Here is a 10,507-nt window from a genome sequence, read left to right as displayed (position 1 = left end):
TATTTTAATTTCCTTAATCCTTGATTTTTTCATTTTGAATTCTTCCACCACATCTTATTTGCAAAGGTACATAATAAATAAGAATGATATAGTAAAACCTAAGTTATACAGAATGCTTGGGAAATGAATCCTTCTGGACAGGTTAAATTTTTCATAAGGTAACTTTATTAGATATAAAGAAAGATCTACAAATAGGATAAAACTATTTCCTAATCCTATTGCACACTTCCATGCCTTCTTAGAAAAAGCAAACTGCTGATAAACTTTTTTCTTGATGAATAACAAGAATAAGCCTACTTGACTGCCTGATTTTTATTAACATGTAGTTAGAAATCAAGGTGTGTGTGAAAAAAAATTACATCTTTGTTTTTACTAATGTCTAACTGAAAATTAGCAACTCCTTCCATTTTGAATGTAAGCAATAAACAGCTGTAACTGCCAGTGTCACCAATAGGAATCACAGATACTTTATATCACAACTGTTGCAAGCTCTGGAAATATTTATGTTCATCATTTCAAAAATTTTCTTTCTAGCCTCATCACTTGATCTGAGTTAATAAAGCAGAAATATTCCTATATCAAAAATTTGTTTTTCTAACATTTTGAGAGTACTTCAAAATGTTTTCTTTTATAATGCTATGAATTTTATTTTATAAACTTAAAAATAATATTTTTAGAGAGTCCATGGTTTACCAGACTACCAAAGTGGTTTGCAACACCAAAAAAATGTAAGAACTCTGACCTCAAATCAGTTTCAGTCCACTGTGCTGTTAATTCGGAGCTTTAACATGTTTCATTATACTTTTGTACTGAAAATTGTTTAATGGGAGTAACAGAAATTGGCTTCCTCAAGACAAGAATGTTTCCTGCCAACCTTGAGCCCTGGTTTCTGAAAGAACAAAACAGAGGGAGACATGATTAAAATTAGATGCAGATGGCACTGAAAGTAAAAACATAACATATCCTACTCTTCTACTTTCTAAATTAAGAGACAATATGACACTCCATTCAATAAATACTGAGGTCAGCTGCATGGGTTCAAATTCTACTACTGCTGCCATTTATTAGCTGTGTGACCTTGGGATGGTAACTAATCTCTATATGCATCAGTTTCTTTATTTGTATAGGGGATTAACAAACACAGTATCTGGTACATGATGTGTTACATAAATACTACCTGTATTATTATATTCTTACAGATTTGTTTCACACTAAAACTAGTGTCCTTTCACTAACATTATGACACCTGAATGACACAATAATCCTGTGAGAAAGGACAGCTATTATTGTGCCCAGCTTAGAGTAGAAAAAACTAAGAAACCACACTATATCAAAATAATTGGAAGTAATAGAGCCAGAAATCAAACCTGGATTTCTCCCTCCACTTCAATGGCCTACCTGTGTTTCTCCTTTGTTAGAATGGTTAAAAGAACATAGAAAAGATGACCAGGGGGAAGGGGAGGGGGCAGGTGTCCAGTATGCCAGGAGGTGAGCAACTCACTGTGAGTAGTGCTTTGCTACTCACAGTGAGTTGCTCTGACCAAAATAATCTTTATCACCTGGGAGTTCATTAGAAGTGTATAATTTCAGGCTTCATCCCAGCCTTTAAGTCAAAACCTGCATTTTCAACGAAATCCCTAGATGATTTGCACAGACATATTTTGGCATGTATAATGTGCACTTTTCTGCCTGTTTTTGAGGGAAAAATAAGTATGAGGATTATACCTGGGTAGTACCTGAAATACCTTGTATCTGTTCCAGCATTTGTAATAATTTGTTACATAAAATTTCTTGCACCATAATATGTACAAAAATAAATCCTAAAATTCCTTCATAATACAAAAACAATATTTTATATCTAAATATAAATAAATAATAAAATTAAAAAATTAAACTGAATATTTTTGTCCTAAAAGTTTGGGCCAAAAACGTGGGCGCGCTTTATACACGGCAAAATACGGTAGCTTGAGAAGCACTGTTGTTTCACGAATTGCTCTAGTGACATTATGTTATGGTCTCCTGAACAGTATACATTAGCTCATTTATCACAGGCCTATGGAGTTTTTATTAGGTAATACTTTCTTGTAACAGGAAATAACTTGTTGCTTCCCTTTTTATAGTGTATTTTAAAAACCAGTTTATATTTCCATCTCACTCTTAAAGATTTTCACTTCATTAAGTGGGATCGTTAAAAAATGTTAGGAAACTTTAAACAAATCAGTACTTACCTTTAAATTCCTTTTAAAAAGTAATGTTTTACTAACCTTTGGCTGAAGGAAACACTTGAGAGCAAACTCTCCCTCTCTACACTTCACATCCAGTAAACTGAAACAGGCCAATCCTATCCTAAAATTTCTTCCCCTGGATGTTTCACTAAGTATTGTTTTCTGACCCAAAACCTCGACTTGAGTTTCGCAAGGCAGTGGCATTAGGAATGGAAACATACCAGTAGGAAAAGCTAGTAAACCTATTCCCAGACCTAAAACTTGGCAGATGGTGCCAATAGATTAGAGGCCAGTAAACAGCCCGCCTTTATCTTCCTAGCCTCCATGCTAATCAATTCACAGGTGAGCTTCATTTCTATGCTGCTCTAATACTGGGAAGAGGTCTATACTACGGGCCTGCTGATGTCATCATTGATCCTCCATGATCACAAATACACTAGATTAAGGCTAGCTGGGGGTGGGGGGTGGCGCGGATCAGCGGCCCCGCTAGATTCTATTTTAAATGCCGATTCCCATTTTGAGGGACATCTCCGCCCGGTGGTTAATCGATCAAAACCGGCAGGAGATTAAATATCTCTCACCTGCTCCACCAGAAACTTCAAAAGCTTGGGTCAACCTGACCTAAGTATCTAGTAATTAGTCCAAGGCACCGCCCACCACACATTCCTGATTGGGTGCGTGAGAGGCATGTGATCGTGCGCGCTCTTACCAAGCCGGGGAATTCCATTTCCTCTCCCTCCCAACACGTATAAACACTTAGGGGCGGGGCTTCAAGGAGATGGCCCGGCCCAGCTCCAGCAGGCACCTCGTTACATCTCGCGAGACTTTGTGGGTTTGTGGGCGGGCCCCCATAGGGAAGAGCGCACAAAACTGCTCTTAAGTCATTGCAGATCAACTGCTCCTGTAAATCAGCCACGAGGTTATCGCGAGACCGCCTCAATATCAAGTGAGGAAATTGAGGGAGACGCTGCGGGGAGGGGCGTGGGGCTGTACCGCGCAGCTGCCGTTTTCATTACCTTCCTCCCATGGTTTCCTTCCGGTTCTCGATGCTTCTCTGAGTCTGAGGATTTCCGCTGTCCGTCTACCCTTCCCCCAACCTGTGACCCGCCTCCGGCCCCCGCCCTCCCAGTCCAATCTCTGATCTGTTTAATAAGAAGGTGCTGTTCTGAAAAAAAGGAAACGTGGGTAGTACAGACAGTCGGTCCTGGACGTGGGAAGTACACCGTGTCCCTGTTCCCTTGCAGTGATTCTGTGCTCGCGACGGCGGCGTTGGCGGACTGATACGCGGCGGTGAAGAGGCAGGAGGAGGGGGGAGGGGCGGAGCGTGGCAGCTGGCAGTAGTTCCGTCAGAGCGGACATCTTGTGGCTGTGTCGTGCGCGTGAGCCCCGTAGGGCCGGGGAGGCACCAGCTGCTGCGCGGGGAGGAGGCCGAGGCCGCAGCTCGAGGGAGGCCCCGGCCCCTCTGTACGCGTGGGTGTGGACGGCTAGGGGAAGGGAAGGGAGGTTGGCCCACTGGCCGGCCGGGTAAGAGGGGAAACAGGCCTTGAGTGACTTGAGTAACTAGCCTGTTGGGTGGAGTAGGGTGGGAACGCTTGAGAAGCCGGGGCCTCTCCAGTTTAAGGGGGAGGGGGAATGGGCGCGTCCTCGCGCCTAAGCCGGAGCTTCTAGGGCCGCACGGGCGCGTAGTGGCGGTAGCTAGGCCGGCGCGCGCGCTCTCGGGGGCGCGCTGGAAGGCGGAGTGTACGGTGGCGTCAGGGGCGACACAGAATAGCTTTAGCTGCAGGGGTAGCAGCACACATCAAATCTCTCTCCTATATTTCCTTCCCCTCCCTGGACGCATCTTTGAATAGAAACCGAAAGAAACTCGGCGTCCGGAGCCTCCTGTTTCCCCCTCCCCCCAGCCTTTCTTTGCCCTAGTGACGCCAGCATAGCGCCGACTAGGCCCCGGCTCCTCCTCTGCTGGGCTCTGGACCGTGCCCCGCACCCACCCCTTTCTCCTACGCCTCTTCCTCTCCCACCCGGGTCTCTTCCTTTCGAGAGGCCGGGAAGTCAGACTTGTAGCCACCCCTCCGCTCTTCCCGTCACTCGCCCCCTCTTCGGGCCGAAGCACGGCATAGAGGCTGTTGGTGGCCTTGCCACGCCACCCCACCCACCCCGGATCCCAGCCGTTTTGAGGGACCTGGATTCATCGGGGTCTCTCCGGGGCCTGTGGGAGTGCTGATCTGCTCCGTTTTTGCAAAAGGCGCCTGTGTCTGGCAGAGCCGGTGCGAGACGAAGAGACAATCCTTCCCTGCCGCCGGGATAATCAAGAGTTTTGTCCGGACCTTTGAGCACAGACCGAGATAGTGAGGAGCCAGACGCAAAGCACAGACTATGGCGCTGAAACGGATTAATAAGGTAACCCTTACAGCTCTAGGGGATGGGGTCGTGGGAGGGAAGGAAGGTTCAGACCTGGAGGAAGCATGGGGGTGGGGGAAGTATGATTGTGAAAATATCCTTCCTTGGGTCATTCTTCCACTGGGGATGGGGAACTCGGAAATACTTGATGAAGAAAGGAGGTTTAAAGCTAGTGAACAAGACTTGTGAAGCGAGTGGGGTACCTTGAGTATGTTTCAGTGAAATCGGTGCAAATTCGGGCATGAGAAGAATGGTTTCAAGCTCCTCGGTTCTGCTGAGGGAACAGTCCCGTTTGAGGGTCAGAATTGGGAAGAGGATGTCATGATGCATCCTGTTCTCGGTGCTTGAAAACTTAGCTGTAAGATCAAGGTTCTAGGCTTCGTAGGGTGAAGAAAGGTGGGAATTTCAGCGGGGAGAAGATCACAGAAATCCAGCGTGTCCCCGAACTCGACTAGGGGTTGGGGTAGAAGTGTCTTGGCACCCGAGAGTAGTGAATGAGTCTAGTCAAAAACTCTTAATCACTCCGGCAAGTTACACAAGAATAAGTGGGGATGGGAGGAGATGGGCTGACACAGTGTTGCCACTTCCTATGGTTCAGGTTTTTCACGCGAGGCTGTTTATCAGAAGCACACCGGGAACTGATGTAAAAGCCTTCTGGAAGCTCCCTTTCTGTTTTGGCTTTGGGGGGGGGGGACGAGGTGCGAAGGCAGTAAGCTAAGGATATGCGTGCCTATTTTTGCCTCAGCCCATTTAATAGCACCTTCTGGAAAGATTGTTTTGCTACATAAAACGTGGTTTGATACCAACCTGTCGATCTCAGTTGAAAAAAACAAATAGGATATTTCAAGGCTCGGGGTGAGCGGAACCTCCACCTCCGGTGGTTTAGTCTCATTTTCTTGCTCTAACTTCTATCCCGCATTTTAAGATGGCGGCTGCTTTTACTGGTTCAGGCTCTTTCCGGCACCTCCTTTTGTAATAATATGAAATAATACTCCTTGTTAAATGTTAACTTTTACGTTATGTCGTACACTGCCCTAAGACCTCCTCCTCAATACTTAAGCTATATTCAAACTCAGACCGTATTTCCTTTTTTTGTAACTTGCGTATGTGTAGTGTGTTGGTTCTTGCACAATCGAAGAGGGTGGAGTATTTACAGCTAACTTGAAGAAAAAAATGTAATGGAATAAATTCAGCCTTACTAAAACTAGGAGACAGGGAAGGTTGTAGGTTAGAATCTTTGGTTTGATGAGTTACTTTTTTTTAAAAAGAATTCAAGTGGAAGGAAATGCGAGGTCCTGGCTTTACTAAGATAGACCTGATACTGTTTAACTTTATGTGTGACTTTGGTGTTTAATTGGCAAAATTGGTCTACTTGAAGATAATGGTTTACTATCTTAACTTAGAGGTACTCAGTGTATTGATCCTGAAGTCGTTGATTTTTGTTTTGAGCCATCTTTGCATTGTCATTGTAGGTTTATGTAAATATAAACTTGTCTTTGTGTATTTGAGAAAATGGAAAAATAGAGGAAGAAAAATTAGGAATTAAGACTTTAAAAGATTAATTACTTCAACACCCTTTTCTTTGACCCCTTTAAAGGCCAGCAACACATTATAGAAGCATAGTTACATATTTTGCAACATAGTTAATAGAAAGTACATACTGTTTACCTAGTGCAAATCAAAACCTCTTTAAACTGGGAGTTCAGGCCACTGAAATGTGGGATACAAATCCATAGCTTTTTATACATGTGGAACAGTACACTTTAAAGGAAGGTCTCATCAATTTTTTTTCTTTTGCAGGTGATAACCAGCTGCTGAGACACCACTTGTAATGATTTAAAAGCTCTAGAAAGGCAATATAATGGTTAAGAATGTGAACTTTGGAGCAGAAATGCTCCAGTTAAACTTCTAGGACTGAGCAAGTTATCTGTGTCCTTCTATAAAATGAACAATAGAGGGTTGAGTGCCTAGTATGTAGCAACCACTGGGGATGCAATAGTGAGCAAAACAAATTAGAATTCTGGTTTTTTTAGATTAATTGTGGCTTTGAACAGGCCCCTGGCATGTGACACTCAGATTATTACTATTTTAATACCACTTTAAACTTATAAAGATTAAAGAATTTTTCTAGTCCCCTACTCTTTGTTAATACTTGGTTGTCTTGTAAATATTTTGAAGATTCGTATACTACAGAAACTTGACTTGATACTTTGTACATTGGAAAAAATCAGTGGTGTTTTTGTGGTTATTTGTTGTTGTTTTGTTCTTAAATTTAACCTATAGGAAAATTATGATTGGTATGTAGGTTTATCTTCAGAAGTTATTGTGAGAATCACACAATGAAACTTATAAAAAATCCCAGATCCAAAAAAAGAACTTTAGCAAGGAGACAACTGTTGGGCGAGGGTACACCTGTTCTACAAATATGAGGTCAAAGAGGCATTGATGTAATTGTACTTTTTGTGTCGTGTACCTGTTTATCTTGAATTATTTCTGAAACCCTCCAATTTCAAATATTAAGATGTAGTTATTTTTAATGAAGTGCTTATTGTCACACTGTCTACCCATTGATAGTTCCTTTGATCAAGCCTTTGAGTTTGTTTTGTTCTAAAGCTTATGTTCTTGCAATTTTTTGTATGAATATTTCTTAGACCGAGTAGCCTTATCAGTTTACTGTTTGTTTTTGTGCTTTTTCTTATATTTATTTAGATCAGCTGTAGTATAGTCTAATAAGGCACTTTATTAAACAACATAATCAAGACTGGGAACTCCAAGTTGGTTGATGGTATTAGGGAGCCGTAATAATTTTACTACTCCCATTAAACAAAATAACTATAGTTACATGTTTTGGGGAAGTTTAAAGAATTTCAGGTTACATAAGATACACTGAACCAAGCCTAAAAGCATAGCTCATGCTTTGAGTATTCACAATGTCTCGGAACTGTTTGAAACATTTGCGTTAACTCAGTTAATTTTACAACAACCCAAGGAAGCAGGTACTATTACCCCCATTTTGAGATTAGAAATCTTGAGACACAGGTTTAAAAAAAAAACAACCAGGGTCATATCAGAACTGGGATTAGAATCTAGGCAGTCTGGCTCCACTGGGTGTCCTCTTAATCACTACATTATCATGTCATCCTTTAAGTTCTTGGTATTCAAAAAGGTTTTCTTTTGCATGTGTCATTCCAATAATAGCTTGGTCTTAGCATCTACTACATACTAAACACAGTTTCTAAACCCTTTATGAGTATCAACTCATTTAATCTTTACAACAACCCCGTGAGATAGATGCTGTTACTCTATTTTATACATGAGGAAACATGCTCAGAGAGGTTAAGTTACTTGTCTATAGCCACACAGCTAGTAACAGATTCAGATCAGTCTTCCTCAACTCAAACTCTTAAACTCCATGCTGCTATGTTGAACCACTTCATTTCTTGTTTTATAGTTAGGTGAGTGAATGTCATTAGTCTTGCTACTTAAAATAAGGTGTCTCTTCTACTTAGCATTCAAATGGGATTTAACTTTACTCTTAGGTTGTAACTTTTGTGAATTTACTTTTTAGCTATCATGAGTTTTGAAAGGATGAGTGCATTTCTTTTTGTCGTCTCTTCAGGAACTGGGAACTCTCATATGTGCTAGCTGATGACTTAGGGTTATCTTAAACTTGACCCCAGTGAGCCTCTAGATTGGAAACTATATCTTACATGTGTTTCTTACAAGATCCTCAAGACTTGTCTGTTGCCAGGTAATTTAATTTGTAGGACAGTTGTATGACTGAGGGGTGCTGATCATATAATGACCTCAACAAAATTATTTAATTTGAATAATGAAGACTGACTTTAGTACTGTGTGCTTTGGTTTCATCACGTTCACTTGCATTGCTAATTCTAGTTTTGTTATTTGTATAAAGACAGTTGAAAACTTGCTAGCACTAGGGGAAAAACTTATTAGGTGTACCTATTGCTAGTTTGTGTTAATTCATGGGTTTAGGTGTCACTGGTTATCTAAGATACAGTTAACTCTTGAGAATTTCTCAAAGCATTTCACTTACAGAAGAGAGTAGGTTCCTAGTACTGAGATTAAAATGTTCTCAGATTAAATTCTTACATCTTAAACCAGGTTTTGCATTCTATCATATATGTAGTGTATTACATTTATATGTTACAATGTTTAGCAGAGTTTTCAAAAAATGTAGGTACACAGATGAGGTCTTACTAGACTTAACTGAGTTTTCTGGAAACAAGGCATAATTTTCAAGTGCTTCTTAGGGACATTTCTGGAGCTTCCCTCTGGTTGCAAACCACACACGTAGGGAATGATCATTTAATCAATACTTACTGAGGTTTTTCTGTGTTTGGCACAGTAGTCTCGTCCCAGGGGATAAAAAATAAGTAAGCCTGTCATTACCTGTGAGAATCTTTGCTTTGAGAGGCAGAAGTAGCATATAAACATAGGGTGTTTGCACCTCATACAACTTTTATAGTATTATATAACAAGTAGGGAAACCGTTTTTATTATTTTTATTTATTTATTTTTAGAGAGAGGGGAAGGGAAGCGGAAAGAGTGGGAGAGAAATATCAATGTATGATTGCCTCTCATGCGTCCCCTGCTGGGAATCGAACCCCAATACTCTGGTTCGCAGGCCGCGCTCAATCCACTGAGCTGCGCCAGCCAGCGCGGGAAAATGTTTTTTAAAAGAAATTATAATAGGTGTCTTCATTCACATATAAAGATAGGTTCTAAATATCTTTATTGCACTGCATTTTGTCGTTGTTACAGTGGGATTTTTCTCTGCTAATTTTATTTCCCTTTGCCAAAAGAAACCAGTGTTTTTAAATTAGCAAAATGAATTTTTATTTTTAAACTGGGAATTTTGTGTTCTTGCCTTGGTTTTGCTACTAGAGCAAAGATTTCATTTAGATACATTTAGTGAGTATTAGCCGATTTATCCTGTTAGATAAGATTTATTCTCAAAATATTTTATATTTTGCCCAGACATCTGATTTTTATCTCCAACTGTACTTTCAGCATAGTCTCGTATTATTCAGAGACCTCCAACCAACTTTTCATAGTTGAATTTGTCTTGTTTGACATTTTAGGCCTCGGTTGTAATCCACTGCTTGGGTACTTTTTCATTTGCAGGTTGGAATACTTGTTCATGTAAACCCAACCTTGTTAAAATTTCATGGCTAATATACAATTGGATATTTTCAGTCACTTCACCACTATTATTGTTTTTCATATCTATAAAATGCTTCATTTGTTGTCATGGGTCAAAGCTTAGAACCTAAATCTTGCTTCCGTCTTTGCCCATTTAGATAATTCAACAAAAGAAGAGCTTTGAATAATAAACAATTTATTTTTAATGATGATCTAAAGAAAAATGTTGGTGTTAACTCATTTAAGCCATTCTTTGTAGCTTGACTAATGAGCAAGCATGCTTGTCTCACCTATAATTATAACTAAACAGGAAGTTAGTATCTTGTCAGTGATGTAATGACACATGGTACGCAGCACCTACCCCTTAATCTTCAAGATAAATTTTCAGGATTTCTCACAAGAAGTTAGATTCCAAACTAAAAAGATTTTAAAGGAGCTAGTTTTTTTTTTTTTTCATTCTTAATTAAGTCTGTAGTTTAAAGAAATTGTTCAGATCCGAAAATCTTGCCAAGTTTTATTCTTTTGAAATAACATCTATCTGGTAACTATAGGTTTCTTAGATGTTTGTGGTTTTCCTGCCTTACTGTTTGTGTGCGCATGTGGCATGTAGAAATTCCACAGCATTAGTTTAAAATTTTTGTTTAGTACATAGTAAACCTGATCTTTAGAAGAATAATTACAGCAGTTATTGTCTGCCTGGGTGGACAATTAATTGTACT

General features: G+C 40.3%; 1 protein-coding gene across 4 annotated transcripts in view; it reads left to right on the top strand.

Annotated features, from left to right (window-relative positions):
- The first annotated feature begins 3,069 nt into the window (after window positions 1-3,069).
- UBE2D3 (ubiquitin conjugating enzyme E2 D3) overlaps window positions 3,070-10,507 on the top strand; it is a 28,368-nt gene continuing 20,930 nt past the window's right edge. The window contains exons 1-2 of one of the 4 annotated variants that reach the window (XM_053666322.1): window positions 3,070-3,171; window positions 4,468-4,622. In XM_053666322.1, coding sequence (XP_053522297.1) covers window positions 4,599-4,622 — 24 coding nt within the window. In that variant the 5' untranslated portion in view covers window positions 3,070-3,171; window positions 4,468-4,598. Of the gene's footprint in view, window positions 3,172-3,581; window positions 3,690-3,730; window positions 3,750-4,467; window positions 4,623-10,507 lie in introns of those variants that run through there. The other 3 variants (XM_053666321.1, XM_037167928.2, XM_053666323.1) reach the window with 3 other exon arrangements.

This window comes from Artibeus jamaicensis, unplaced genomic scaffold (assembly GCF_021234435.1).
Source record: "Artibeus jamaicensis isolate MK-2021 breed Jamaican fruit bat unplaced genomic scaffold, CSHL_Jam_final contig_452, whole genome shotgun sequence".
In the NCBI taxonomy this organism is placed as follows: Eukaryota; Metazoa; Chordata; class Mammalia; order Chiroptera; family Phyllostomidae; genus Artibeus; species Artibeus jamaicensis.
Note: the sequence above shows the minus strand (reverse complement) of the source record. Positions and strands in the feature narration are given on the sequence as shown.